A 24,968-nucleotide genomic window follows, 5' to 3' on the forward strand; every position below is an offset into this window, starting at 1 on the left:
TAACCTGAGGTGTCCCCGAGAGAGCTGAGGGGATGATGTCAACACACAGGTTTTGGAAACATGACTCCATTTTTATTTCAATCACTGTTCCAATAGATCCCTCCTCTCCAAACTCCAGTTTCTGTAAAATAAGAAGAATCATACATGTGCTGCTGCCCACCCCACTAGGCTGTTCTGAGGATCTAATAATAGAACGGACAAGATTATGTCTGCGAACTGTAAAACGCCCCCGACGTAAATTGTCATGTCATCGACAAGCAGAAGCCCTGCTCCTCTTGGGTTGGCACCATTCCACGTTTCATCTTTTATGAAGCAAAAGTTAGCCCTATTATTGACATTCGTGCTTACGCACTGACCTGGGCCAGGTCTGCAAAATGTTCTGTGTCCACACCTGAGAACTAAGTTTCTTACCCTCTCTCTCAAACACCCACTTTCTCACCACCCTGTAACATGGTCAGGGCAGGTGTCATGATGAACAGGATGACAGAGAGCGTTTGGCTCACAGACAAGAGTTCTCATCATCTTCCTCATCCTAGGAGACCCCTGGGAATCCTGCTGGAGTTTCTTTCATGCTGGTTACCTGGCATTGCTCTTGTGTAATGTCACCTTCATCTGTTTTTTTTAAAAAATGAAAATCGTCAATGAGAAAAATGCCTCCAATTTCATGGTTACTTACTTTCCCCTTCATTAGCATCCCCTTATTTGGACCGTTATTGCAGCTCCATCAGCGGGACCAGTAACTTGCTCTGGGGATGATGTTAGTGATTCTCAAGGGAAAATCTCCTTTTATTTGAAGAGATTAGGAAGATTAGGAAGAATAAAAAACTGCTAGTCACCGTGGGCTGCCAGCGACCCATGTCCAGGCCCCTCTGCAAAGGTCTTGTCTCTCACTCCTGAGACTGTAATTTATGACAGTTCACATTTGACCAGAAAGTGCTGAGGTGGAATGCATGTTTTACCAGGAAGAGGGGTGAAAGACCTCCCAAAGGGTCTACCTTCAGCAGACACTGGTTCTGACCCCTGTGACATGTTTGGTATTAGACACCAAGAGGAAAAAGCCTCATGACAGCAGCTGTTGGCACATGTGTGCAGGGATGTGTTTGCAGAGGGGGATGGGGAACTCCCCACCACTCATCTGCCTCTCTTGATTTACTCAAATTTCATTTCCATTTGCTAGAGGGACATCTGCACATTTTTCTGCCCAGTCACATTGAATGCACATCAGTTCAGATATAGCTCTCTGTTGAGGTCAACTGCCCCCCACCTCCAGGCATCCCCGGGGGGTTAGAGCTAAGGATACACAATAGTCTAAATGGAATACTGAAGATCCCCATCTGTCTGGCAGGCCCGATCAATAAATGTGAGCCCTTCCTTCCCAATTCTGTACAAGAGACACATCACCACGTGGGGTTAAGACAGGCGTGAGGTGTGGGTTTCTAAGGGTTATTGAGTCCAAGCACCCAGCTGTGGCAGTGCTCAGCCAGGAGGAGGATTACGCTCTTAATTGTGTTATTTTGTTACTAAAGGGTCTTTGAAATTCCCCTTACCCCTTTCCCTCGAGCAAAATATCCCATGTCTGAAATTGATTAGTACTCCCCACTTTTGTTTTGTCTGACACTTTTGTTTCACTTGCTGAATGACTTTTTTGGAAAGAGCTTTAGTTCATGCAAACGCCTAGGCACTATGGTTCTGGGCATCTTGTTTGGCTTCTGCCAACTTAGGAGACTGAACAATGAGACCAGATTGTGTTTGCTTGGCATGGCACTTAAGGAAAGCAGGCAGGTCTAAGACATCAGCTCTGGCCCCGTGAAATACCTAGCCTGTTGGCAGTGCTGGGACAGCCACTCCTGAGAGCCAACAGTCTGAAAACATCTGGCAGAAGCCACCAACCCTGTAACAGGCAAGCAGGCAAACACAACAATTCAAAATCTAGGTTATCTGAGGCACTCCTCAGGCCTGAGCAGGGACATCCCTGGGGCTCCAGCTAAAATACAGGCTGCACCTGTTCAGCCTCTGTCACCTCTTCACCAGACAAGAACAAAGCTGACTTCAGCAAAAGCCACCATCCCAAGTATCAGGTTGCACTGCAGGGACTGTCTACAGTGTGATCTGAGCTCCAACCGACCCACTTGCCTCGGCCCAGATGAAGGAATTTGGGATGCCCAGCTGGGGAAGAGTGAGGCGTGTCTGCGGGCCTTCCTGTGACAAAGGATGGCAGAGTGATTTGGGGATGAAGTTTGGGAGGAGCGAGTGTCAGGTCTTTTTAGCTAGCATTACTCTAATGATATGAATGAAGAGGGCATGAAAGACAATAAATTCGTCCTTGGAAGAGTGTTCTACTGCCAGCTTTGGGATCGTGGCAAGTCCTTTCACTCAATGGACCAAAGCTTTCTCATTTTTTAAAATGAAAGGGTCGGACAAGCTGTTGGCCATTCTCTCCATTTGACATTTGGATATAACCAGGCAGGGCAAACCCGTCAGTCACGTAAGAAGGAAGCTCTTCTGACCGACAAAAGGAGGAATGGTCACAGAGCTGATTCAGTTCTGTTTCCTAAAGAATCCGAAACTGGATGTGGGGTTTTCACGCATTGCTCCTACCAATTTGGCATGCCACGTGGTACATCGCCCAGCAGCCAGCAGCCTCTTCCTGGACCATTTCCACATTACTGCCAGGTAGCTTTCTAAAGCACAAACATATATATGTGCTTGTGGCTTTATAGTCTCCAAATGCACTCCACTGTCCATCAGCTAAAATCCTAGCACATGGTCCACAGGCCGCTCCCGATCGGACCCCAACCCCCTTCCCAGCCCTGGCCCTGTCAGGCTCTCTCACAGACCCTGCTCAAGGTCCACTAAACCTTCTGTGTCCCAGTCACAGCACCTTCGGCACCTTTGTACAAGTTTTCCCTTCTGCCTGCCCTAGCCGTCCAGAGAACTGATTCCGTAAGGACCAGCTCGTGTGTAGCCTCGAGCCCCAAACCTCTGGGCCTTTTCCTCAGCACTTTGTTCCTGTCTCCCAACGGCAATTACAGAGGCCGTGTCCACTCTCCTTATAAATGAGGAGGCAGCAACTATATTCTAGTCAACTTTTGTGCCTGACAGCGCCTCGCCCTATGGGTGGGATTCAAGTAACACAATTGGAAATGAGTTATCAGAAGGTGACTAGACCATTGTAGGTGTAAATTGAGGTCCAGCCGCAGCTTCCCACACTCAAACTGACCCAAAACACTTGTAAAAAATTATTTCAGAAGGTCAAAAGTAAAATACTACAGCTGAAGACTTATTTAAATAACTGTTTTAAAAATATTCCAGAGGGGGAAGAAAAGCCCTGATCGAGGCATTTCAAAAGGCTACGCTGCAAAATGAAAATCAAGTGCTGCATTGCACCATAGCTCTGACCGTGTCTTCTGGCTTACAAGAGATAGATGCGAACAAAGAGTAAAATCCTGCACCCTCCACCTTATTAATATGTAAAAAGGCTGAAGTCACATCTGTGCAAGGATTTTTTTTTTTTTTGCGGTACGCGGGCCTCTCACCGTCGTGGCCTCTCCCGTTGCGGAGCACAGGCTCCGGACGCGCAGGTTCAGCGGCCATGGCTCACGGGCTCAGCCGCTCCACGGCATGTGGGATCTTCCCGGACTGGGGCATGAACCCGTGTCCCCTGCATCGGCAGGCGGACTCTCAACCAGTGCACCAGCAGGGAAGCCCAGGTTCTATTTTTAGTGGACCTTACATAGTAAAATCCTAGCCTTGATCTCCTTAACTATCAAGCCTACCATAAATGTTTGATGATGAACAAGCCCATAAAAAGAAAATGCGTGAAATGAATTGAGGGAGTCAACGCATGCTCTGCCTTTTAATTACCAGTGGCTTCTGCTCCGATCCTGCTCCAGGCTGGGTGCAGGCAGAGAGAACACTTCAATAATTTGGGGAGCAGGGTGTGGGTATTGCAGACAAATGGTTCTAACTACATTGTGATTTATGCTTTGGAAGCCAAATAGAGATGGAGGAAAGAGGAGCACCCTAGGCAAAAAGGGGGAAATTATGAGATAAATAAAAGCATTCAGGACACAAAAGAGAATGTAGAACAGTCTTGCTTTATTACTTTTAAGTAATAAAGAGCCTTTTCCTTGCCTTTTTGTCTTTTTTTCCCTTCTTTTTTTTCTTTTTTACAACATACATTAAGTCGTGAATCAGATGTTAGGGGGTGTGGAGATGGAAGGAAAATTGGTGACATCACAATATTTTTTACAACTTTACAACAAATATAAATCTGAGTTGGTTGCATCTACCAGTGTCTAGCAAGGGTGGAAAGCAAAGGCACACTCAGGTTTATGGACCCTCTCCCCACACGCTGTGGGGAGCAAAAGAAAAAGGGAAAATACTTAAATGCAGAAGACCAGCTCAATACCTGTGGGCATTTCAGGGTTAACACCACAAGTGATGGGTTGTGGGATACAGGGACTGGGGTGGAAGTTTGACACGGGACTCTGTAACACAGCTGAGGCATTGATGCCCGCACATGGGGACGAGAGAGCAGGTGTTGCACCTCAGTACTTCTGGGAGTGAAGCTTGGGGGAGAGGGTAGCAGGGTGATACATACCCACATCTTCCTAAGTTCCACATTTCTAAAGAAAATAGAAGGAAGAAGACAACATCTCTGTTCCTAGCAAAGTTTCATGGTTTCAGGGTACAGAGTTCACGGGGTGTGAACATTGATTCCACTAACAAAACAAACAAAACAAAAACATAACACAAAAATAACAAAAACCTATCCCGAACAACAGCAAAACTGCAAGGGGTGTTTGGAATAAAAGGCTGTGCACGTGCCCTTGCGACACACCCAGGTCTCACTCTGTTTACGGAGGTACCACTTTTCACAGCCAATTCAAAATTATCCCCAACTGTCTTTTCTAGAAAGTTTTCTTTTTAAGACAATACTAAACCCAGAAGATCAAACTGGAAATGAAAAAGAGACAAAGAGACCACTAAATATACTGTTTAGCTGTTTTTAAAAAACCGATAACAACCAACAATGCTCACAGTTTACAGTATGTTGACAATTCTTTTGTTCGTGATAAGAGTAAACAAAAGTCCCTTGTGTGTGCTTGAGCTAATGAAAACCAAGGGGAAAAACACACGCCCGACCCCCTCCCCCTACAAACAATACCCGCAAAAGGATAAAGAAATTTAAAAAAATTAAAAACCTTTTGCCCCAGTCAACGTTTTTGTAGCATCCATTGTTGTTGGCCTTGTACTTGGAGTTACTCATTAATCACAGCAGGGACCAGCCTGCCTGCATCTATTTCCATGTCATTTCTTTGTGAGCATTGCACCTGTGTGCTGCGCACATGGCTTGGAGACTCCACCCAGGTGCTTGCCCAACCTCACTGCTGTGTTCTTCAGGCAGTGGACACAGCAGGAATGAGGACTGGGATGTTAGTCCCTTTTCTGCTGGCTAATGAGGATATCATCATTTTGAAATGATCTGAGAATACAAGGGAAGCAGGGAGCTCTGGAGGAAGAAAGGAGATTTGCCACCCACAACACTGGGGTCCACGCTTGGCAGCATGGCCAAAGGGTGGTTGGAGTTGGCACGACCAGAAGAATGCGTGAATCAGAGGGTGTGGTGTCACCCAGCTTTCCCAGGCTGCAGGATTGTAACCATCACCACTGCATTGTTCTTCCATCTGCTGGACGCTAATCTTCCAGAGGGCTGGACTGGGGGTGGGGGGAGGGAGGGTTAAATAAATATCTGCATTTATTTCAAAAGGGGGAAAAGTTGATCATAATGACAGTTTGCAAGTGTACACAACTCAGGGTGTAAGGCACAAATTTACATGTGGAAAACAGGCTATTCACAGATGTAACCCCACGAAAAACCTGTGTGATAAAACCATTAATTGATGCAAGGTAGCAGCCAGCATATTAATTAGTTCACACGGTTGGTGGATTTTGTTTTCTGTCTCACATGCAAAGTGAAATGAGATGGCGTATCACAAGCTGGTGCCTTCACAGAAAGTAGGAACCACTGACAAAGCCATGTTGGCAGCAATGGGACGCGATGTTCCATTCTAAAAGTTCCTCTCCTGGTTGCTTTAGAAGTTAGGATCTGGAAGGACTTTTAAACTAATTACTCTTTTGCATGTTATAAGCCAGGGACCTGACCAGCAAATTTAACTGGTAGATTTAAATAAATATTCCCCTCTTAAGTTTTTCCTTTAGCTAGATATCAGTCCAAACACAAGCTCAGGATTCCAGCTGCAACTTACTTACTCAGTGAATTTATTGTAAAAATAAACTCAATTATTCCAGTTAATGGATTTCACGTTAAATAGTTTTAACTGTCAAAGGACTTTCTGAAGAGCTGTTCAGAGGACGGTATGTGGAGAGTCCTTTCCTTAAGGAAAAAAGCGTGAAAAATAAATAGTTACTTGCGTTAACGGTCAGGTTATTTCATTAAAAGAGAGGAGCAGAAATTTATGACATAGTTGCCCAACATGGCATTCATCTGCTATAACAGAAAGCTGTAACACTGGTGGGCATTTCACAGTATCTGCGCATAGTAAACTTCTGCCCTTGTTAACGTCTGAGTTAGAATTATCAATGAATTCTTTTTTTCTTTTTAATTGTCATGATTTTTAAAAATGTATCTGTGTTTTGCAGGTTGGAACGCTAGCCCAGTTGGGCAGCGCTTGGTGCAGTCATGGACACAATGTTGCAATTGCCGTTCACGCGCGTGTGTGTGCATGTGTGTGACGTGCGCGTGCGCGCAGACTTGCGCGCAGGCGCACACGCGGGGCTGGGTGGGTGGGTGCGTATGTGCTTTTGGCTCATGTTTGTGATGCTGATTGAAGTCTTTCGTGAGTCCGACCTGTTGCAGGGCGTGGGGGAAGAGTGAAGGAAGAGAATGGAGGTGAGTCCCGCGTCGCGAACCTTCACCGAACAGCTTGGCCCAATTTTCAAGAGCGCCCCCCCCGCCCCCCGCGTCTCAGGGGAGGACCCAGAGTCCTGGGCGCCGCCGCGGCCGTCTTGGTCGGGTGGGTACTCAGCAGCCGCGAACCTTGCTGAGCTGAGCGGGCGCCTAGCCTTTCCTGCTGGTTCGACACCTGACCCCTCCCCCAGGGATTATGTACACGCATCGTTGGGCTTCATGGAGGTGGAAAGGGGGGCAAAGGAAGGTTTGGGGGGCACGTCCGGCTTTAGCGAGGGCGTGCGCTTCAGCCCCGCCCGGGTCAGTGAGTTGTAGGCGTTGAGGCTGGGCTGCCTCGAAACAGTCACGGCCTGGCCCGAGGGCTGCGAGCTGTGCACCTGGATGGAGTCCACCCTCTGCGGGGCGGGGGGTGGGTTGTCTCCCCGGCCAAAGCTCTGGTTTCTGGAGAGGTGGGAGGAATTGGAGGAGTTAGTATTGTTTCTTTTGAGCGTGGCGGCCTGGTGGCTTCTCGTGAGCGAGTTCGTGGGGTAGCTCCTCTTATAATCAAGCCCGTAGGACGAGGAGTGGTGCATCTCCAGCCGCTTGCTCAGGCCGTTCTGAGACAGGGAGGCTCCGGGAGGACCCAGGGAGGCCTCCCGCTGGGGGACTTTGGGGGGCAGGCTGTCCAGGTTCTCCACCAGGTTCACCCCATGGTTGGGACTCTTGCTGCTGAGATGTTCCTTGATGGTCTTATATTCCAGGGTGGCCGCCTGGTCCTCCAGCGCCAACTGGGCCACCTCGCTCATTTTGGGCTGGTCCACGTACTCGTGCTGGTAGCCCTGCTGCGTGATGGGCAGCACGACCACGCTGGGGATGTGGCTGGGGGAGGCCCGCAGGGGCAGGTCGGTGGGGATCACGGGGGAGCCCATGGGGGGCATGTCCTTGGTGCAGGCGTTGATGAGGTTCTGGTTCCTTTCCCACTCGCGGCTGCCGCGGTTGGGCTTGCGCTTCTGCTGCAGCGTCGGGGTGGACTCTGGGGTAGGCAGGGCGGCCAGGTCCAGGTGGTGCTGGTCAGCCTTGATGAGCATCTTAGCGGTGTTGCTGGGAGTGGCGAGCTTGCCGTTGTGCATGAGTGGCGTGAGGATGGCCTCCGGCTTGGGGTCTTTGGACTGGGTGTCCCCAAAGAGGCCGCTGAGCTTGGTGACGCTGCTCATGGAGCCGCGGCGCGAGTGGGCGAGCTCCTTCTCCTTGCGGTGCACGGAGGACACGTCTTTGCGACGGTGATCACAGACGCAGTAGACGATGATGCCCGAGAAGACGGCTCCCATGACAAAAGCCAGAATGACCGCAATGGCCAGGAGGGTGACAGGAACGAGCTGGTCGTGGCCTTTGAGATAACTCTCCCGAATCACTCCTGCAAAATGCATCGCATATGGTGTTAAGAAATGAAAGCAGACCGTGAGGCTGATTTTTGTTTGGCATGCACCCAGTTAATTAATAACAGTAATAAGTGAGAACAGCACCTCCGCAGAACTCGTCTTCAAGACACCGTTTGCCAATCGTTAACTAATTAATCCTCCCCACCCCACCCCCAACTATGTAAATAGACTTCAATTGTTGCCCTCTTTGTGTTCTAAAAGTGTTTCCCCCTCTTTTCAAGTATAGGCTCTTTCTACTTTGCTTCACTCCATGGAATATGGAAGTTTTTCCTTTCCAACATTTATCCTTCTTTCCCTCTCATCTCTTTTCAATCCTCCCGGTCCTAAAACTGCGAGATATTTTGAGTCTGGGGGAATAGGCAACAATTTTATGCATGTTAAATGAACAAACTGCACATCACTCCAGGCTTCCAGGGACTTTGCTGATGACTTCCTGTGGGCAACATGGCCTCTATCTGGAGAAAAGCTGGTTAGCATTTCAACCAACTGGGGGAAAGACAGGGTGTACCATTTATAGTGTAAGAGAATAGCTAAAGTGCACAGATTACAAATATTTATGCTGATTTTGCATCACTTCTACAAGGGAGAAGAAAATCCCTTGCACACTCAATTTCAGATAAATATGCTAAATGTTTGAATGAAGCTCTTCCCTTACTTGAGCTGAAAGAATATTTAGAAAAAGAGACCATTTGGGCTCCTGTAGTGAGTTTGAGAAGTGTCAGGTATCATTATTACCGCTAGGGTTTGTTGTCACGGTGAAATTCTTCAGCAGAGCTAATCTCTTCAGTTTAATAAAAATTGTGTGGCTCTACCTGTCAATAATCTTACACTACGTAAACCAAGATGCTGTGTTTCTGAAGAAAGTGGCTTTCCCTGGTCCTGCTTAATTAGCCACCAAGCTGAGAGACTAATCAGATGCAAACACTGAAGCTTTTATTTTTTAATACCAAGTGAGAATACACATCACAATTGTCAGATCTTAAGTGCTTGATGCAGTAGCTAAAAAAATAAAATCTCAAATACCTCAATTCCTGCCTCTGGAGAGAGAAAGAACATGAATACATTAGAGGCTCTGCATGGGCTGAGGAAATGTAAACATTGTTCCTATTATGGAAATGATAGTAAGACAGAAAATGTACCTTCTCTGGTCTCAGGAGACACATTTTTCATCGACTAAATCAACTCTTTCTGGAATATGTTTAATGTGTTTTACTGGCAGATATCAGTGGCATAGAATTAGAATGAAATGAAATAAAAATCTCTATCCCTTCCCAAAGCCACAACACACAGCCCTTACACTTCTGCTGAAATGCTTTGTGTCACAGCTGAGACCTTGAAGAAATGCAGCTTTGTCACGGAGTTTTTCTGCTAAAATATTTTGATGGGTGAAGCAGTGGTTTTAAATCTCAGAAACCTTAGCCTGAAGAAGAAAACGTTCTCTTTTCTTTGTGAACTCTCCTCCTCCCCCCAATTGTGACATCGCAGTTGGTTGCTGTGGAAATGATTGTCCTGTGACAAAGGATTGTGACTTCAGGTGGGGGGATAAATAGAGGCAGCAAATATCTCTTGAGAAATAAAGATTCTGTGATTAAACAAATGCCCTTGGTAGTGAAGGGCAGGGGAGGTAATTCACCCCAGGGAAAAGATAGTAAGACACTGAATGATTTCCGTATGTGACACTTGTCAAATATTTCAAGACTTATCTTCATGAACTTTTAAGGGGTAGAAACTGAGAAGCAAAAACGAGCCGGAAATTCAGCTGTAACTCACACCTTACGTGTTGTGGAGCTCCCCAAACAGTGGGGTGTCTTGTATCCAAATATGTTTTAATACCTAGTCACCAAGGAACTGTGCCAATGAGAATTTCTTCCTTAAATTTGCATTTCCTTGTTGTAATGCTAAAATAGCAACTGATTTTCTTTCAATTTTGGTTTTGAGTGGGTTTCTACTGAACATCATTTTTAACCACCTACATATGATGGTACAAAAAATGTACACCTGTGAATAAAATGGGTTTAATTTTGCTTATTGGTGATGTCACCGATGCGGGGTACTAAATTTTTTCATAGCAGTGGGTATTTCGTGGGTCCCTTCCAGCCAACTGTATTTACGGGGGCTGGGCCTCCCCAGTAGATTCATACCTGTGATAGGTAGTTATCTACAATTGACTTGGGATTTTACAATTTAAATTACCATCTCAACAAGAGAACTATAGAAAGCCGGAGGCTAGAGCAATCCCTTTGTTTCCTTTATTGTTTAATTGGGAGAACTCCAGAATTTTAAAGTTTATCTATTGCTCCTTTACTTTTAGCTCCCAAATAATTTTCTTTCATGTCTGAAGGTCCTTAACTGTCTTAGACTCATGGACCCCACTCGCTTTTTCACTGGGAAAAACTTTTAGTGGATGATATTTGAGTTCAGGTTTCTGGTTGTTAACAAATCAAGCAGGGTCTGACCTTTGAGAAAAATAGTGTCTCAGATGGCTTTCTCTGGCTCATGTTGTTATGTAAATAGCGTCCTTAAAAATCTTTCTGCATATACATCCCTCTTGCTTATAGCTGATTCACTTTGTTATAAAGCAGAAAATAACACACCATTGTAAAGCAATTATACTCCAGTAAAGATGTTAAAAAAACCAACCAAACAAACAAAAAACCTTTCTGCGTTTCTTCGGCTTTGAGATATCCACCGTGAAGCAGGTGGCTTCCCTCATCCACCTGTGCACATTCAGAAACCCCACGTCCAAAGTTAGAAACAGATCAGAGATTAAGTTGAAAGTCAAGAAGATAAGACGTTAAAAGTTATTTTTGGAAAACACCTTCCAAACTGAAAGCTTTCTACTTATATCATGAAAAAGGGCAAATGATTAAATCAACTTTTTGCCAATGGTCACTGCACAGGCTTGAACACACCAGACTCGTCAGTGAGGCCGGGGGTAGTGCAACACTAGAGCTCTCCAAAGGCCTGGAGTTTTAAGCTCCCATTTACTGTCGGGTGACCTTTGGGCAAATGACTTAACGTCTCTGAGCCTCAGTTTTTCCCATCTGTAATGTGGGGTTAACACACTTAATGCCTTACTGTGTAGTTACAAGAATCAGTTTAAATAATGATTAAGAAAGAGCTTAAGTGCTGTAGTTTGCTGGACAAATCTAAAGGTCAGAGGAAGCCACAAAAGAGAAATGGTGGGTTAGTAGTTCACCGAGGGCTTAAGAGTAACAGTCATAGGCTTTGCCATTAGAATCCATTTGCTATAGGTCTCCCAGGGGAGGGATAGACCTGTTCTTTCCAGCTCCAAACCTTCGGCTGTCCAAATGTTGCCAAAGGGTTGCCAGAGGTCGATGAGGCAACATTGGTAACATGTACCTCTGTTTCAGAACTGCCTATAGGTCCTGAGTTTTGAAATAAGTAAAACAACAACAGTGGGAAATGTTGAGCAAAACACAGAGATTATATACTCCTAGTGGAGGAATAATAATCCTGCAGTCCAGCTCCTTGAGGGCAGGGACCATATTTTATATGCATTTATAATCCTAACCATCCCCAGGGCTCTTAGGTCGGACACTTAATAAGTGATTATGAAAGAAATGGGTTTGCAGTACATTGTAGAGACATGTTTTTAAATGGACTTCTAAATTTGCTGGGTCATCTTTGGAGTGACTATGTATAACCTTGCTTCTGAAATCACAGAAACATATCTCTAATCATGCAACAGAATAATCATACTAACATCCATTAGGCAAAAGAATCTATACAGGTGCTCAGTATGTATTCAAAATAATAATAGGATAAACTTTTTTAAAAATGAAGACATTTGTTCTGGGATAATTCCACAAGAGAGGGTGAGGGTAAATGGGTTATTTGTAACAACTGAGTGCGCCAGTAGAATTAACTAATTCAGAACAAGTGCGTCTTTACAAAGGGCTGGGGCTGGAGGAACATCATTGCTTCAGGTGCTGCGATGACACCCTGGGGAAGCGGAGGGCCTTTGTAGGGTGGTATACTCCCTCCCCACGTTCCCCCACTGTAGAGGGGGGAAGTTGGCTCCACCCTGGGCTGTTGAAATGCCTTCCTCCACCAACCCCTGGGCCTTCTGCTGTCACCAGTTGAAAATGGGGCATTAGTAATGAAAACAGTATCTGAAAAACCCTTTGCATTGATTAATTAACCGCCAGCTATTTCTCACCAGTCATGAGGTGCTAAATGGTTATTCTTTCCACCTTCCTATTGCAGGAAGCAAGACACACAATGGCTTAGAGATTTCTCTGAAATCATGCCTTAAATTGGCAGAACTGAGAAAGAATAGAATATCCACTTTTTTTTTTTCCTCTGAGGTGAGAGAGTTTTCAGATGCTGCTAGAAGGAGGTCTCGGAGGGGCAGTTTGAAGCTCTTTAGAGGCTGAAGCGATGAAAAGATTACGAACAACCCCGCCCTCCAGGCCCTACAATATGTAATTCAAAATAAGAACAATTATAAACTGCAAAATAAGAGGAAACCCAACACAGTTCTGACTTTTCCTACGATGACTATATCAATGCACTCTGAAATTTCACACATCAAATTCTTTATTTAAATAATGGTTCTTGGTAGCTCGCGGGTACTCTGCTGTTGTCTCTAGTCTGCACAGGGAGCCCAGCGCCAGGCTCTGGGACAACATACCTCAGAAAATATGCTCTCCTATCTCAGGGCTCGATGGTGATGTTCTTGGTGCCTTCACTGTCACTCTCCTGGACTAATAAGGTTTTGGTGGCAAGCACCTTGCAGCAAACATTTACTAAGCACAGATGAAAGTACTATGCTGGGTTTTGGGGAGACAAAGGTGAAGGAGGCACAAACCCTGTGATCCAGTCGGGGAGAAGGTAGGTGCGCACACATCAACTACATCCAAAGTGCGGAAGCGTCATGAGATGCATTGCTTCTACCTAATATGGATGGGCAAAGGCTTTATGTAGGAGGTGACATTTGAGCTAAGTGTAAAGGGTGCGTAGGATGTCAGCTCAAGTGGAGACAGCAACAAGAACCAAGGCATGGAGGGGAGGAAAGTGAAGGCTGTGTTCAGTAATGGCCAGTGGTCCAACTTCCTTCTAGTCTCTTAGCTGTAGGCACCAGCCTCTCCGCTGCATTCGCACTTGCTTCTGGGCTTTCACACAGGCTGCTCCCTCTGCCCGGAATATCCCTGCTTACCTCCCATCCCACTGACCTTCTCCTTTAGGTCTCAGCTTACATGAGGAAGCCTTCTCCAACTCCCTCAAGCCAGTTTAGCTCTTCCTTCTGTAAGTGTCCCCAGAGCTCTGCACCTCTCTATCCTAAAATCATCAAGGAGAGATTTCCTGCTGAACCCCCAGGCATAAAGGTGCTCAGTAAATAGCTGTTAAATAAATAGTAAATGAATGCATGAGTGAATGAGTACTTGCAGGGGAAAACTAGGAGTGAGTGCTAAACACCATTTGGAAGCAGGCTGTGAAAAGCCATGAAAGTCTGAAAAAGATATTTAGAAGACATGTCAGTTTTGGAAGGAAAGTTATTGGTTAATTTACCTGTCATTTCAATGGTCTTCTTGCTTGAGAAAGCTGACCATGGAGTCAGAGCGGGGTTCAGCTTACTCTGTTTCACATTGAATCCATTATTGAAAAAAATACAGGCTTCAAAGAGTCAGTACCTTTGCATCAAAAGCACAGCCAGTCTACTTGAATTTATTATTACTGTTACTAAAATTAAGACTCTGTCTTCAACTGTACTTATCCCCTGCATCATACAGACATACCTGGGAGATGTTATCTGTCCTATGAAAAAATGAAGCCAAACAGACCAAGAAAAATACATGAACTCTATTGCACCTATTAAAGTAAGTCCCAAGGAAGAGCCCTACCCATCCCCATCCCAGTTACCTTGCTAAGTACGTGAGGCCTTGGGCAGACAGTACCTTGAAATGGTTAAGTGCACACTTTCCTCTCTCACCCCTGTTCACTGGACTGCCTGTGTCAGAGCTGCTGTGATATGATGGATGTGTCTGTCGCCATAGTGAAGTGATTAATAGGCATCTGTGTAAAGCGGACCTGGTGACCACAAAGACAACAAAGCCCCTCTGTGTCCTTTAGAGAAATATGCAAAGGCAAAAAGGAGGATGGACATTTCCTCCATCGTAGAGCCGGAGTGGGGTTCGTGTTGGGTCTGAGAGCTAAGAAGGATGGCAAAATACCAAGAAAAGCCCTGGAGTGGGATGCCCTAAAAATAGACTCTTGATTCTGCTTTGTAGTAAGACAAGCCTGTAATTCCCTTGAAATCCTCCTAACAACTTGGGTGGATGGAATCTAACAACCCAATCCTTCTTGTTTGAAAATCTTATTGCAGCAAAATGCCAGCCTCACAGTCCTGCAAGGCAGTGCGAGTGAATGAACGAGTCCCGGGCCAAGCATCACCCTGCTAACCACAGAGGGCCTGCTGTAATCCCTATGAAAGAGAGAAAAAAGCAGATAGGGGGAAAACCCTAACTGGAGACAATTTATCCTCAAAGCCACACCCCAGCCCACAGAGATGACCACACGGGAAGTGCAGTGGGCGCTCTCTGTGGTTATCTCGGCAGGAAGCAGCCTTCTCCTTGTCTTACTGCATAATGCGAACCAGATGGCTTAGAAATGAGCTGAACTGCCAGCAGCCGTGGAAATGGACTCAGAGTTTATAACTCAAACTTTCCTTTTTCTTTTATTTTCAATTTTTTTTTTTCCTCCCCCTGGCAGGCTGAAGATTAGGTGCCGGGAGGGGCCATGGTCTTCAAGATGTATCAAGTTCATGACTGACCATGCCAAAGTAGAGGCAGCTTCCTGGCTGTTTAATATCCTCAGTTCAGAAGCTATTTTAGAACTCATAAATTGAAATAATACTGACTGTGGCTGTCTGCAGATGAATCCACTTCCATTTCTATCACCTTTGAAATTGATACATTTTTACTTCTTGTTGGGATGCCATCGCAAGAGGGAACGGGGGAATGAGCATACAACTTCATTTTTCCCTCTGGGCCAGTGGGAGTTCTGGGTTCACTGTTCCTCCTCTGCTCCACTGCTTTAGACCTGGCACTGCCAGGGGGAGTGCTACACCCAGAGTGGAGATTGAGGCCTAGACCGGGGGTCATGATGAGATCGTTTAAAAAAGCCATGCTCTGGAATGTTGATCTGTGGTTCCATGTGTTAGGACTGTCGCTGTCTTTGTAATGACTATTTCAGATGGGCAAAGTTTTAAGCAGAATTTGCATGGTTTATCTTCCTTCCTTTTGAGGCTTTCTTTCTAATAAGGCTAGAAACCCAACATCTAAATAGGTTTTGAAACCAGACAAAGCATTTCTGTTTTCCAGCTTCCTGGTCCCATCTTCCTTTGCTCTCTTAAGAGGCATCAAAGCTACAAAATAGGGAAGTGGATCTCCTTATAAAATTGTGAAATTCAGGTGATTCTTTGGATTATTTGCAGTGCTTTGATTTTTTTTTTCTCTGCCAAATGAAGATAAAACAAATATGAGGAAATAGGTTTGTTTGAATATTCCTAAAACTTAAACTTGCTGGAAATATAGTTCTTGGGATCTTGGGTTATAGATGGGGCTGGGTATTATTGGTTAAGAACGTAAATCTTGAGGTCATAAAGACCTGGGTTCAAGTCTTGGATCTATAAGTAACTAGCTGTATGATCCTGGGCATTGTGCAGGACACATGTTAATGCTCAATTAATAATGTAAGGGGAGTGTTTCTAGAATTTCTGACAAGTTACCTGCCTTCTGCATGGTCTCAGATAGGCTATTTTAATGGAACGCTCTGGTTGGGTACAAGTGTATTAGCCAAGAATGGAGCAATAAGGATTTAAAAATACAACAAAATCTTGGAAAGTGACCTTAAATAAGAGCCCATACAACTTGGAAGGTGTCCTAAATCAGTAATACTCAGCGTCAGCATCACCAGGAACTTGTTAGAAATACAAATCCTTGGGTCCTCCTCGGACCTTCTGAATCTGAATCTCTGGAGATTGGGTTCCGAAATCTATGTTTTAATATGGCCTCCAGATGACTTGTATGTTCACTAAAGCTTGAGAGGCACTGCCCTAAATGATATGAATATTCCAGAAAACAGCATCAAGGAGTTATGCTTTAAAGTCCAACCCCAGACACCCCTGAGGCAGTGTATAGCCAGACTTTCAAAATTATTTGTAAAAAAATGAATAAATAGTCTTCCTTGATGTTCACTGAAGCGTGACTCTTTAGTGGGTCTCGTGTATGACATTTTCTTGCAGTTGCCATATTCTGACAAAGAATACAAAATGGATAAGGTTTTATTGGAGAGACAAACACATCCCTAACACTTTCCCTTGGTACCTGACAAAAGCTTGACATATGGCCTAAAATGTTGTACCACTACTTCCGTAACAGAATCAACCCAATATGCCAGAGCGAAAAGCTGCTGGAAAAATGCACATGGTTTCTTTATTTGCCTCAGCATAAAGACAGGGGAATTGTTGATGCTCCCCAACTCTGTCGCAGGGGCCATCAGGTAGTGGGTGGTACTAGAGAGCCCAGTCAGGACTGAGTCCCAGGGACAGAAGAAGCAGAAGCTTGGTAGGAACTCACTATTGAATAGAGCAACCTCCTTTAAAGCTTGCCTCACATGTCACCTTGAAGTCAACTCCACTCAAGCAATGCACAGCCATCAAGCAACATCTGATAATGACTCAGGGGATCTTTTCCCTCACCCCTCCATGATCAGACAAGAGAATAAGAAACTCAGCAAGATTCTTTTCCTTTCTTTTCTGGATGGAAGGAGGGACCCGAGCTCATGTTTCATTCCCCATTTTAAGGTGCTGCTTTAGAGTAATAAAAATGCCTGGTACAAAAGTGCCCTCAGCGGAGCTCCGTGCTTACACATCTGCTGAGTTGAACTGAATCTGCAAATCCATAGAATTACATAAGACATTTTAAGTTACATTAAATTTCTGCTGTGTGCTTTTAAATCATGGAGTGCAAGACCCATCATCACTTACGGTGTATTTATTACCTTAACAAAATGTCAGATGATTGTGTCCAGTGTTATCTATTATTTAAGAATAATAAGAGGCTGTAGGACTGGAAACAACAAGCTCTAATATGTCCAAAAGGTTAGGCATAACGCAGTTTGCTGCCTTATAAATTTCTTGACATCGTTTTCCCTTCTAATAAAGCATTGTCAGTGGTGACTATACTGAACTTCCATTATTTCTATACAGTTCATAATGGCTGCCCCTGCCTTTAGCAAAGAAATCTAATTGCAGATACTTATTTGAAAAAGAGTGCATCTTTTAAAAAATACAAATTTTAAAAATAATTGCATTGGGAAGTTCCTGTTATCCCATTAAAAAGGAATCTCTTCACAAAGATAATGCCCAATTGTAGACTTACAAGAGCTTAAAAAATACTCATTAAGGATGACAGTCCTTCATACCGCCCATAATTAGCTTTCTGACACCGATTAAGAGCTGTGTACTCTGTACCCGGTGTATGTGAATTTATCCAACTGCGTTTCACTAGTAGACACCAGGGCCTTTCTACCACTAAAGTGCTGGGAGACTGACCTCTGATACCGTTCTTGCAGGTCTGCTCAGGCCCGCAGTGCAGTCCACGTGCTTTGCAGGACTTCACCTGTTTATTACTTGCACAGCCTGTGTCTCCCTGGGACCAGCGAGTGGACACAGCTCTTCTGTCCTCTTTCTCTCTATGGCAATGGCATGAATTATGTATTCTGAGCAACTCTTGCAGCTTTTAAGGCCATTCTCATGTATAATGTCAAGAAAAGAGAGGCTGTCCGCAAGAGATTTCCTGGTTTCCACTCTTTTGCCCTTGCTAGACTACTTTGTTGGTGGAGCAGCAAGGTTTGCAAAGTAAAACTTGTGTGTTACAAGCATTTTTTTTTAACTCCAAGAAACGAGGCTATCAGAAAGACAGTTTTGAGACAAAGCTAATATTATTTTCCCATTATTACACATGCTCCAAAATATATGTCGACTCTTCACAATTTTATTGTTAGGACAAAACAAATTTGAGATGAACACAGTGCAGCTGAACCAATTAAAGAGCACTTTTTTTTTTTTTTTTTTTTTTTGCAGTACGCAGGCCTCTCACCATTGTGGCCTCTCCCGTTGCGGAGCACAGGCTCCGGATGCGCAGGCTCAGCGGCCATGGCTCACGGGCCTAAGCCGCTCCGCGGCATGTGGGGTCTTCCCGGACCGGGGCACAAACCCGCGTCCCCCGCATCGGCAAGAGGACTCTTAACCACTGCGCCACCAGGGAAGCCCTAAAGAGCACATTTTTAACTACACCAGATGTTCAGTTAATATGATCATGCCTAACCTAGTCCCTGTAGTCCTTGAAATTTCCATTAAGCTGTCAGAAAACTTTGTCATTTGTGTGTGTTTTTGTGCAAAAGATAGGAGGGAATGGAAAAAAAAAAAAGACTGAAGGAAAAGGGTGGGAGCAAAATGAATTCATGTCAAGGGTGATGTGGCTTGAAAAAGTGGCTACAGATTAAAGTAAGTAGCACTTTTAGAAGGTGAATTGATTTTTTTAATACCCCAAGGTTTAAGTTGCTGATTTTAAAAGAAAAAATTAAAGTCTCGATAATCATAATTTAAGTTCTTCTTTTTTTTTTGAGAAAATGATGTTAGGCAAAGAGAAAAGGGTTTAACTGGTATCTCTAGGAAAGAACATTCAAATATTGGTGTTCAGATTCAGGCAGGCAGGGAGATGAAACAGCTTTCTACATGGCTGACATTTAACTTTTGTTTTTTTGCGGTACGCGGGCCTCTCACTGTTGTGGCCTCTCCCGTTGCGGAGCACAGGCTCTGGACGCGCAGGCTCAGCGGCCATGGCTCACGGGCCCAGCCGCTCCGTGGCACGTGGGATCTTCCCGGACCGGGGCACGAACCCGTGTCCCCTGCATCGGCAGGCGGACTCTCAACCACTGTGCCATCAGGGAAGCCCTGACATTTAACTTTATTTTTCTTCTACCCTTTCCACAATAATCTCATCAAGACCTTAGATAAATTCAGCAAGTTGTCAAGAGGATGCAAAATTAATTAGATCAAATCTACCTCTCTGCCCGCACTGCTGAAAGAACAATTACAGCCGACCACGTGGGCATCCTCCCCGCCACACACTCACAGGGAAACTTGCATGTCTTCCAGTAGAGAGCAAAGCACCTGACCTCACAACCTATCATTTTCCTGGGTGCCTCAAAGAAAAGCCAGAGACTGCAAATAGATTCCTTTTCAGTAGGTGATAAAAGAGATATTAATTTAGTAAACAAATAAATGGTGGCACCCTGGATTATATTAGCATTTCTTTCTCAGTCTCTCCACCAATTTCAAAATCTGTTCTGGATGAAAAGTCTGCCATGTGCCCTGCACCCCAGTGTTTAAACTAAAGTGATAGAGAAGGCCGAGTCTGGAGTTGAGCTTGCTTGGGGCTTTACCTAGGATAGCGCTCTTAGCTTGGCAAGGATCATCTACAGAAAATGCCAGTGATGTGTGGAAACACACTTTAGATCCAAAATTGATGCAAGATTCCACTTCCCAAGCTTATTGTGTGTACGTGCAATTAACCACCTAATATGATTGAATAATCAATTTATTATATATCTGTCATCTGTCAATCTCTTGACCTCTGTATTTCCTTCCCTACCACCCATCTTCCTTCGTATCACCCACTGCTTACAGGTAAAGCCAAAACCCCTTAGCATGACTTTTAATCTCAGTTCCCTTTCTGGCCCTTTTAAATGCTTCTCTTCCTCTCAGACTTCACTCTGCCCCACTGCTAGCCAGGATGTCACCTGTGTGTACCCCCCGCTAAACTGCAAGCTCCTTGAGTGCAGGGCTTATGTTGGATCAGATCAGTGTGTACTGTAGCATTCAGCAGAAGGCTTATGTGTAGCGCATGTTTGCTGAACGTCTGTTGAATGAACGAAGAAAGAAGTGAACAAACGTTGCCATTTTGCCTTTCTTTGAGACTAGGGTTATTGTTACCATTATTACATTTTCTCTTAAATCAGCTATTAAATTAACTATTATTTTCTAGTGCTCTGATTCCAGTTCATATCCTTCAAAGTTGTGGAAATGAGAAATGAAAACAAAGGCAGCCGTATAATTGAAGAAGAAAAATCACCCCATATAGTTTACATAACTGTTGATAAAAACCTGAGGTTAAATTAAAATTAGAAACAGTAGTTTTAATCATACCCTTGTTTAGGAACAGTTTGACTTCTAAGCCTTCTTCACTTAAAAGTGGTATTTGGAAGCTTGCTTTCAGTGATAATTTTTAAAATTACTCTAACATATTTCAAACGCATATACAACTTTTAGTGATATTTCTCTGGAATTAAATACAATGATAATATTTTTCACAGGATGAAATCTTTACTTTAATTCCTCTTATATGGGTTATTTTAGATTTTCTAACAGTTGAAGGGCAAATGTAGACTAGAGATTAGATCTTATATACTCACTGGAGAAGTTATCAGTAACCTCTTCAGTAGGCTTGCCAGGTAGCAAATAAATATACAGAACTTCTGGTTAAATTTCAACTTCAGATAAATAATAATGTTTTAGTATACGTATGTCCCGTGCAGTAGGTGGGGCATACTTATACTAAAAAATTATTCATGGTTTCTCTGAAATTCACATTTAACTGAGCACTCCATTTTATGTAGCAACCCTACTCTTCTGCCTCCAAATAATGGGCTTCTACTGGTTCCCCATAAATATTCTTCAGACTCACTCTAAACTTTCGGAGATTAAAATAGCTTAACAGAGCATAACAAAAATGATAGTAAGCCTTTATGGGGCAGGTTTAGCACAATTTACAAATTTAAAAATATACTAATGGACTAAATTTCAAGAATTGTATCTTCATCAGCAACAACAGCAACTTAGATGCCAACTTTCTTATGAACTTTGAAAGATACTTTTCCTCTAACCCTCAAAACCAGAAATAAGGAAACTCAGGGCTTCCCAGGTGGTGCAGTGGTTGAGAGTCCGCCTGCCGATGCAGGGGACACGGGTTCGTGTCCCGGTCCGGGAAGATCCCACATGCCGCAGAGCGGCTGGGCCCGTGAGCCATGGCCGCTGAGCCTGCGCGTCCGAAGCCTGTGCTCCGCAACGGGAGAGGCCACAACAGTGAGAGGCCCGCGTACCGCAAAAAACAAACAAACAAGCAAACAAAAACCAGAAATAAGGAAACTCTAATTCAGAAGCGTTGTTGGAAGAACAGCAACCAGTCCCCCATCTCTTAGTGTTCCCTGGCCCTGACCGTGCATGTTCCTACCTGGTTGAGTTAGTCATCGATTGTTAGGTGGAAGTTGCAGCCCTTTGTCCCCCCGCTAGCAGCCCCTTCCCCATCAAACAGAACCCCTCTCAACCCCCTTCTCTGAGTTCTCTTCCAAGACGGTCCTGTTCTACCATCACATTTAAAAATGGCTGTGATACTATAGGTTTTACTAATAAAAGCTATACATATTACCATGGAGTTAAGTTTTTTTTGTTTTAAATAGAGCTCAGGATGTTCAAAAAGAGCCTGAGTTTGCCAGCATTTCCACAAAACTTTTAAATATGAGTCCTGTACCAGATGTACCTCACTTCCCTCATCCTCCCTGTCAAGTGATATATGACTGCTATAATATTGGCACTGAAGGGGACGACTAAAGGGGCAGAGAAGCCGTTTCCAAGTGCTATGTCCTTGATGTGTTCAGCCAGGTTGTCTTCAGTTGTCTAATATCTTTTTCTAAAGTCTGCCGTGCACCGTTTTGCCTTGTTCACAGAGACAATAGCGGTTGTAAAGGCTTTTTGGTGCATTTTTGCGTCTTTGTGTGCTTCATCTGTCTCGCAGTTTGATATTTCTTGGACAGGAACTATGTCTATCTCTAGTTTAGCCTCTAATTCCTTATATTGGCATCCAATACTGCGCTGTAGAGCCAGTAATAAATTTTGCTTGAAGACTCCTCAGAAAACATTTTTGTTATGTAATGTTACTGAAGAAACGGCAGAGAAAATGCAGTCCAAGTTTAGGAGTCAGGGAAAGAAGAGAATCTTATTTTTCTCCCTTTATTACCGTCATCAGCAATAATTTTCTCTGTAAATAAGATCACCTGCATATGACTTGATAGGAACCAAGAAATCACTTTCCCCATTGGGAGAACTGAGATGCTTTAAAATCCTTCATCCATTAGATTTTAAGCGTTGCAGATTGTTAAAACACAGAAGCTGTCGGGCCAGGCTCTGTTACCAAATATACTCTCTCAAAATGGGATTTCCTAGCCTGTTCATGAAGAAAGCCTGGCTCTGTGGGTTTGGGACTCAAAATAGGTAAAGTTTGAAAGAGAGAAAAGGGAAAGAAGGGTCAAGTGTAGGTTACTGCCAAGTCAGGGGAACATGCTGTAGCCCAAGAGTCCTTACAGATCTCAGAAAAGTAGGCGGGAAGCAGAAGTGCTGGAGGTAAACTTCCCCGGGCCACAATTTGGGAAATAACGAGCTGCTGTCTACACTTGGATGCTCACTGCTGGTCTGGAGAATCATCTCGCCAGATGCTTAACAAGCCTAGAATGACTAATCTCTTTTTAGTCTAAATCCATTTTACTCTCAATTCCTACTTGACCAAACTTCTCATCCCTAATCGCAAAGCTCAGTAGTTGGAAGAGAAATCAGAAGAACACCAGGTCGTATAACTGCAGGGCTCAGAGCCCAGCTAGAAGGTAGGGCCATTATTCAGTCTCGTTCTTCCAAATGCCAGAAGCACAGTTTTGGTCTAGGTTAATCATCACTGGACTTTTTAAATTGCTCCAGGCCAGAGTTACCCACACTTTACTCATCAGCTACCAATGCTACAGTCCTAGTGAAATCAATGAGCCTCACTTACCATGTTATTTACTTTTTATACCTCTGTGTCCCTATACTTCCTGAATTAGTAGTTACTTAATATTTAAATTACCTTTAAGGTGAGTTTCCAGTGGAAACTTTATATAATTATCATAAATGGAAAAAAGTGTCACTTTTCATAAATAGAAGGTAACCATAAAAATAAAATTAACTGAAAGCAAAACAATGTTTGTTCCAGCTAGCTCCAGCTGCATGGCAAAGCCCCCAATCTAAAGCCTGTTCTTTCTCCTCAGAAGGGTAGTAGCAAGTTTCTGGAGTTGTTAAAGCACCAAACTGAGACTTTTGCCTTGACATAACCAAGAAGATGGAAAGAGAAATGAAAGGGGTGTTAACTTTCCACCACATGATTCAGTATTCTTGAAGGCCATGGTGTCTCTGAACCATCTAAATCAGCTCATGTAAGATGTGACATGTCCTACTTGGAGGCTGTGATGCCTTTGAGGAATAAATAATTGACTGTAGAGAGGATTGTTGATAAACTCTATGATTTATACAGTTCCATTCAGGATTGTCATGCAGTGTGGCCAGTATACTCATCATTCTTCATAGACCTTCTGAATCTTACCGGAATGTTATTTCCCAAACTAAAAATTGCTTACAAAATAGCTTGTACATTGATTAACATATATTCACCATTTGCTGTACATTTTAGGTTAAATTATTCATTTGATCCCTAATTTAAATTCTGTTTCTACATCTTTTCCTTGTCTGTAATGACATCTTCTTGACTAAATATAATAATGTGATAATATCTTGTTTTAAAGATTTCCCAAAATATATAAGCACATATATAAGCTCTGGCATTTCCAATCAAATGGGAACATTTTTGTATATATTGACTATTTCATCAGTTTTTTGAGAGCTCACAAGAACTCTAGAAAATAAACTCTGAAGTAGGGGATTTTCTTCTAATCTGATTTATTCTTGTGTCTTTGTGGCAGTGGTCCATGATTACATTAGACATTTATGCTACACAGCTCTCTTGGCAAATCTGTCCCTGGCTAATTTCCTCACCTATCTTGCAGTCTTCTTGGAAATCAGGTTTTGGAGGATTATTGCTTTTGGTCAGAAACAAGAGGCACAGGAGTGGCTATTAATTCCCAGTATTGCTTAACCTAGAAAAGAAAGCTCTTATTTCTCTTGCTGTGGGAAGGAGATGAGGGGAGACAAGCCAGATCTAAAAATAAACTGGATTTTCTTTCTTATTCATATGTAATTAGAGCCCCTTTGTAACTACTCATTACCACCTCGATAGTTATAGGATGAATAAATAATATATATTTTTAAATGTGGCAAAACCAAGAAAGAAGTAGCCAGGGCTGCTTCTAATTTATCAACTTGGTGATTAAAGGGCTGGCTCTAGAGGCTCCAGACATCTAGGGAGCCAGAGATAAAACAGGGCAGTTGGCTGTGTTTTTACTAATGAATCTAGGGCTTGAAAGATATCAGGCAATTTTAAAGAAAAGCAGCAAGGACAAGAGATATTAGACAAGGCCAGTAGGGTAATGAAGGACAAGGCCAGTTACTGAGCGAGAAAATTACTTCATTTTCTGTGATAATACTTGTGTGTGCTTTGTAGCTCTCTTCTCACGCTTTGTTAGTATGGCTGTACATATATATACATACAGCATCGGAATGCTACCCCCAGTGTAGAAGGAAAGAGCCTTGGAACGTTCCGCAGAGGGGC

General features: G+C 43.8%; 1 protein-coding gene and 1 long non-coding RNA gene across 6 annotated transcripts in view; one reads left to right on the forward strand and one right to left on the reverse strand.

The window, feature by feature from the left end:
- Window positions 1-4,076: 4,076 nt before the first annotated feature.
- The window catches only part of SEMA6A (semaphorin 6A), a 129,899-nt gene continuing 109,007 nt past the window's right edge, over window positions 4,077-24,968 (reverse strand). For all 5 annotated transcript variants that reach the window (XM_073802428.1, XM_073802427.1, XM_004327023.4 and 2 more), the window contains one exon: window positions 4,077-8,327. In XM_073802428.1, the coding sequence (XP_073658529.1) occupies window positions 7,129-8,327 (1,199 nt within the window). In that variant the 3' untranslated portion in view covers window positions 4,077-7,128. The remainder of the gene's footprint in view (window positions 8,328-24,968) is intronic.
- LOC141278313 (uncharacterized) lies at window positions 6,844-16,667 on the forward strand. The gene is made up of 3 exons (XR_012330824.1): window positions 6,844-6,916; window positions 14,109-14,195; window positions 14,702-16,667. It is a non-coding gene; the product is annotated as an uncharacterized lncRNA (long non-coding RNA).

This window comes from Tursiops truncatus, chromosome 3, assembly GCF_011762595.2.
Source record: "Tursiops truncatus isolate mTurTru1 chromosome 3, mTurTru1.mat.Y, whole genome shotgun sequence".
Taxonomy (NCBI): domain Eukaryota; kingdom Metazoa; phylum Chordata; class Mammalia; order Artiodactyla; family Delphinidae; genus Tursiops; species Tursiops truncatus.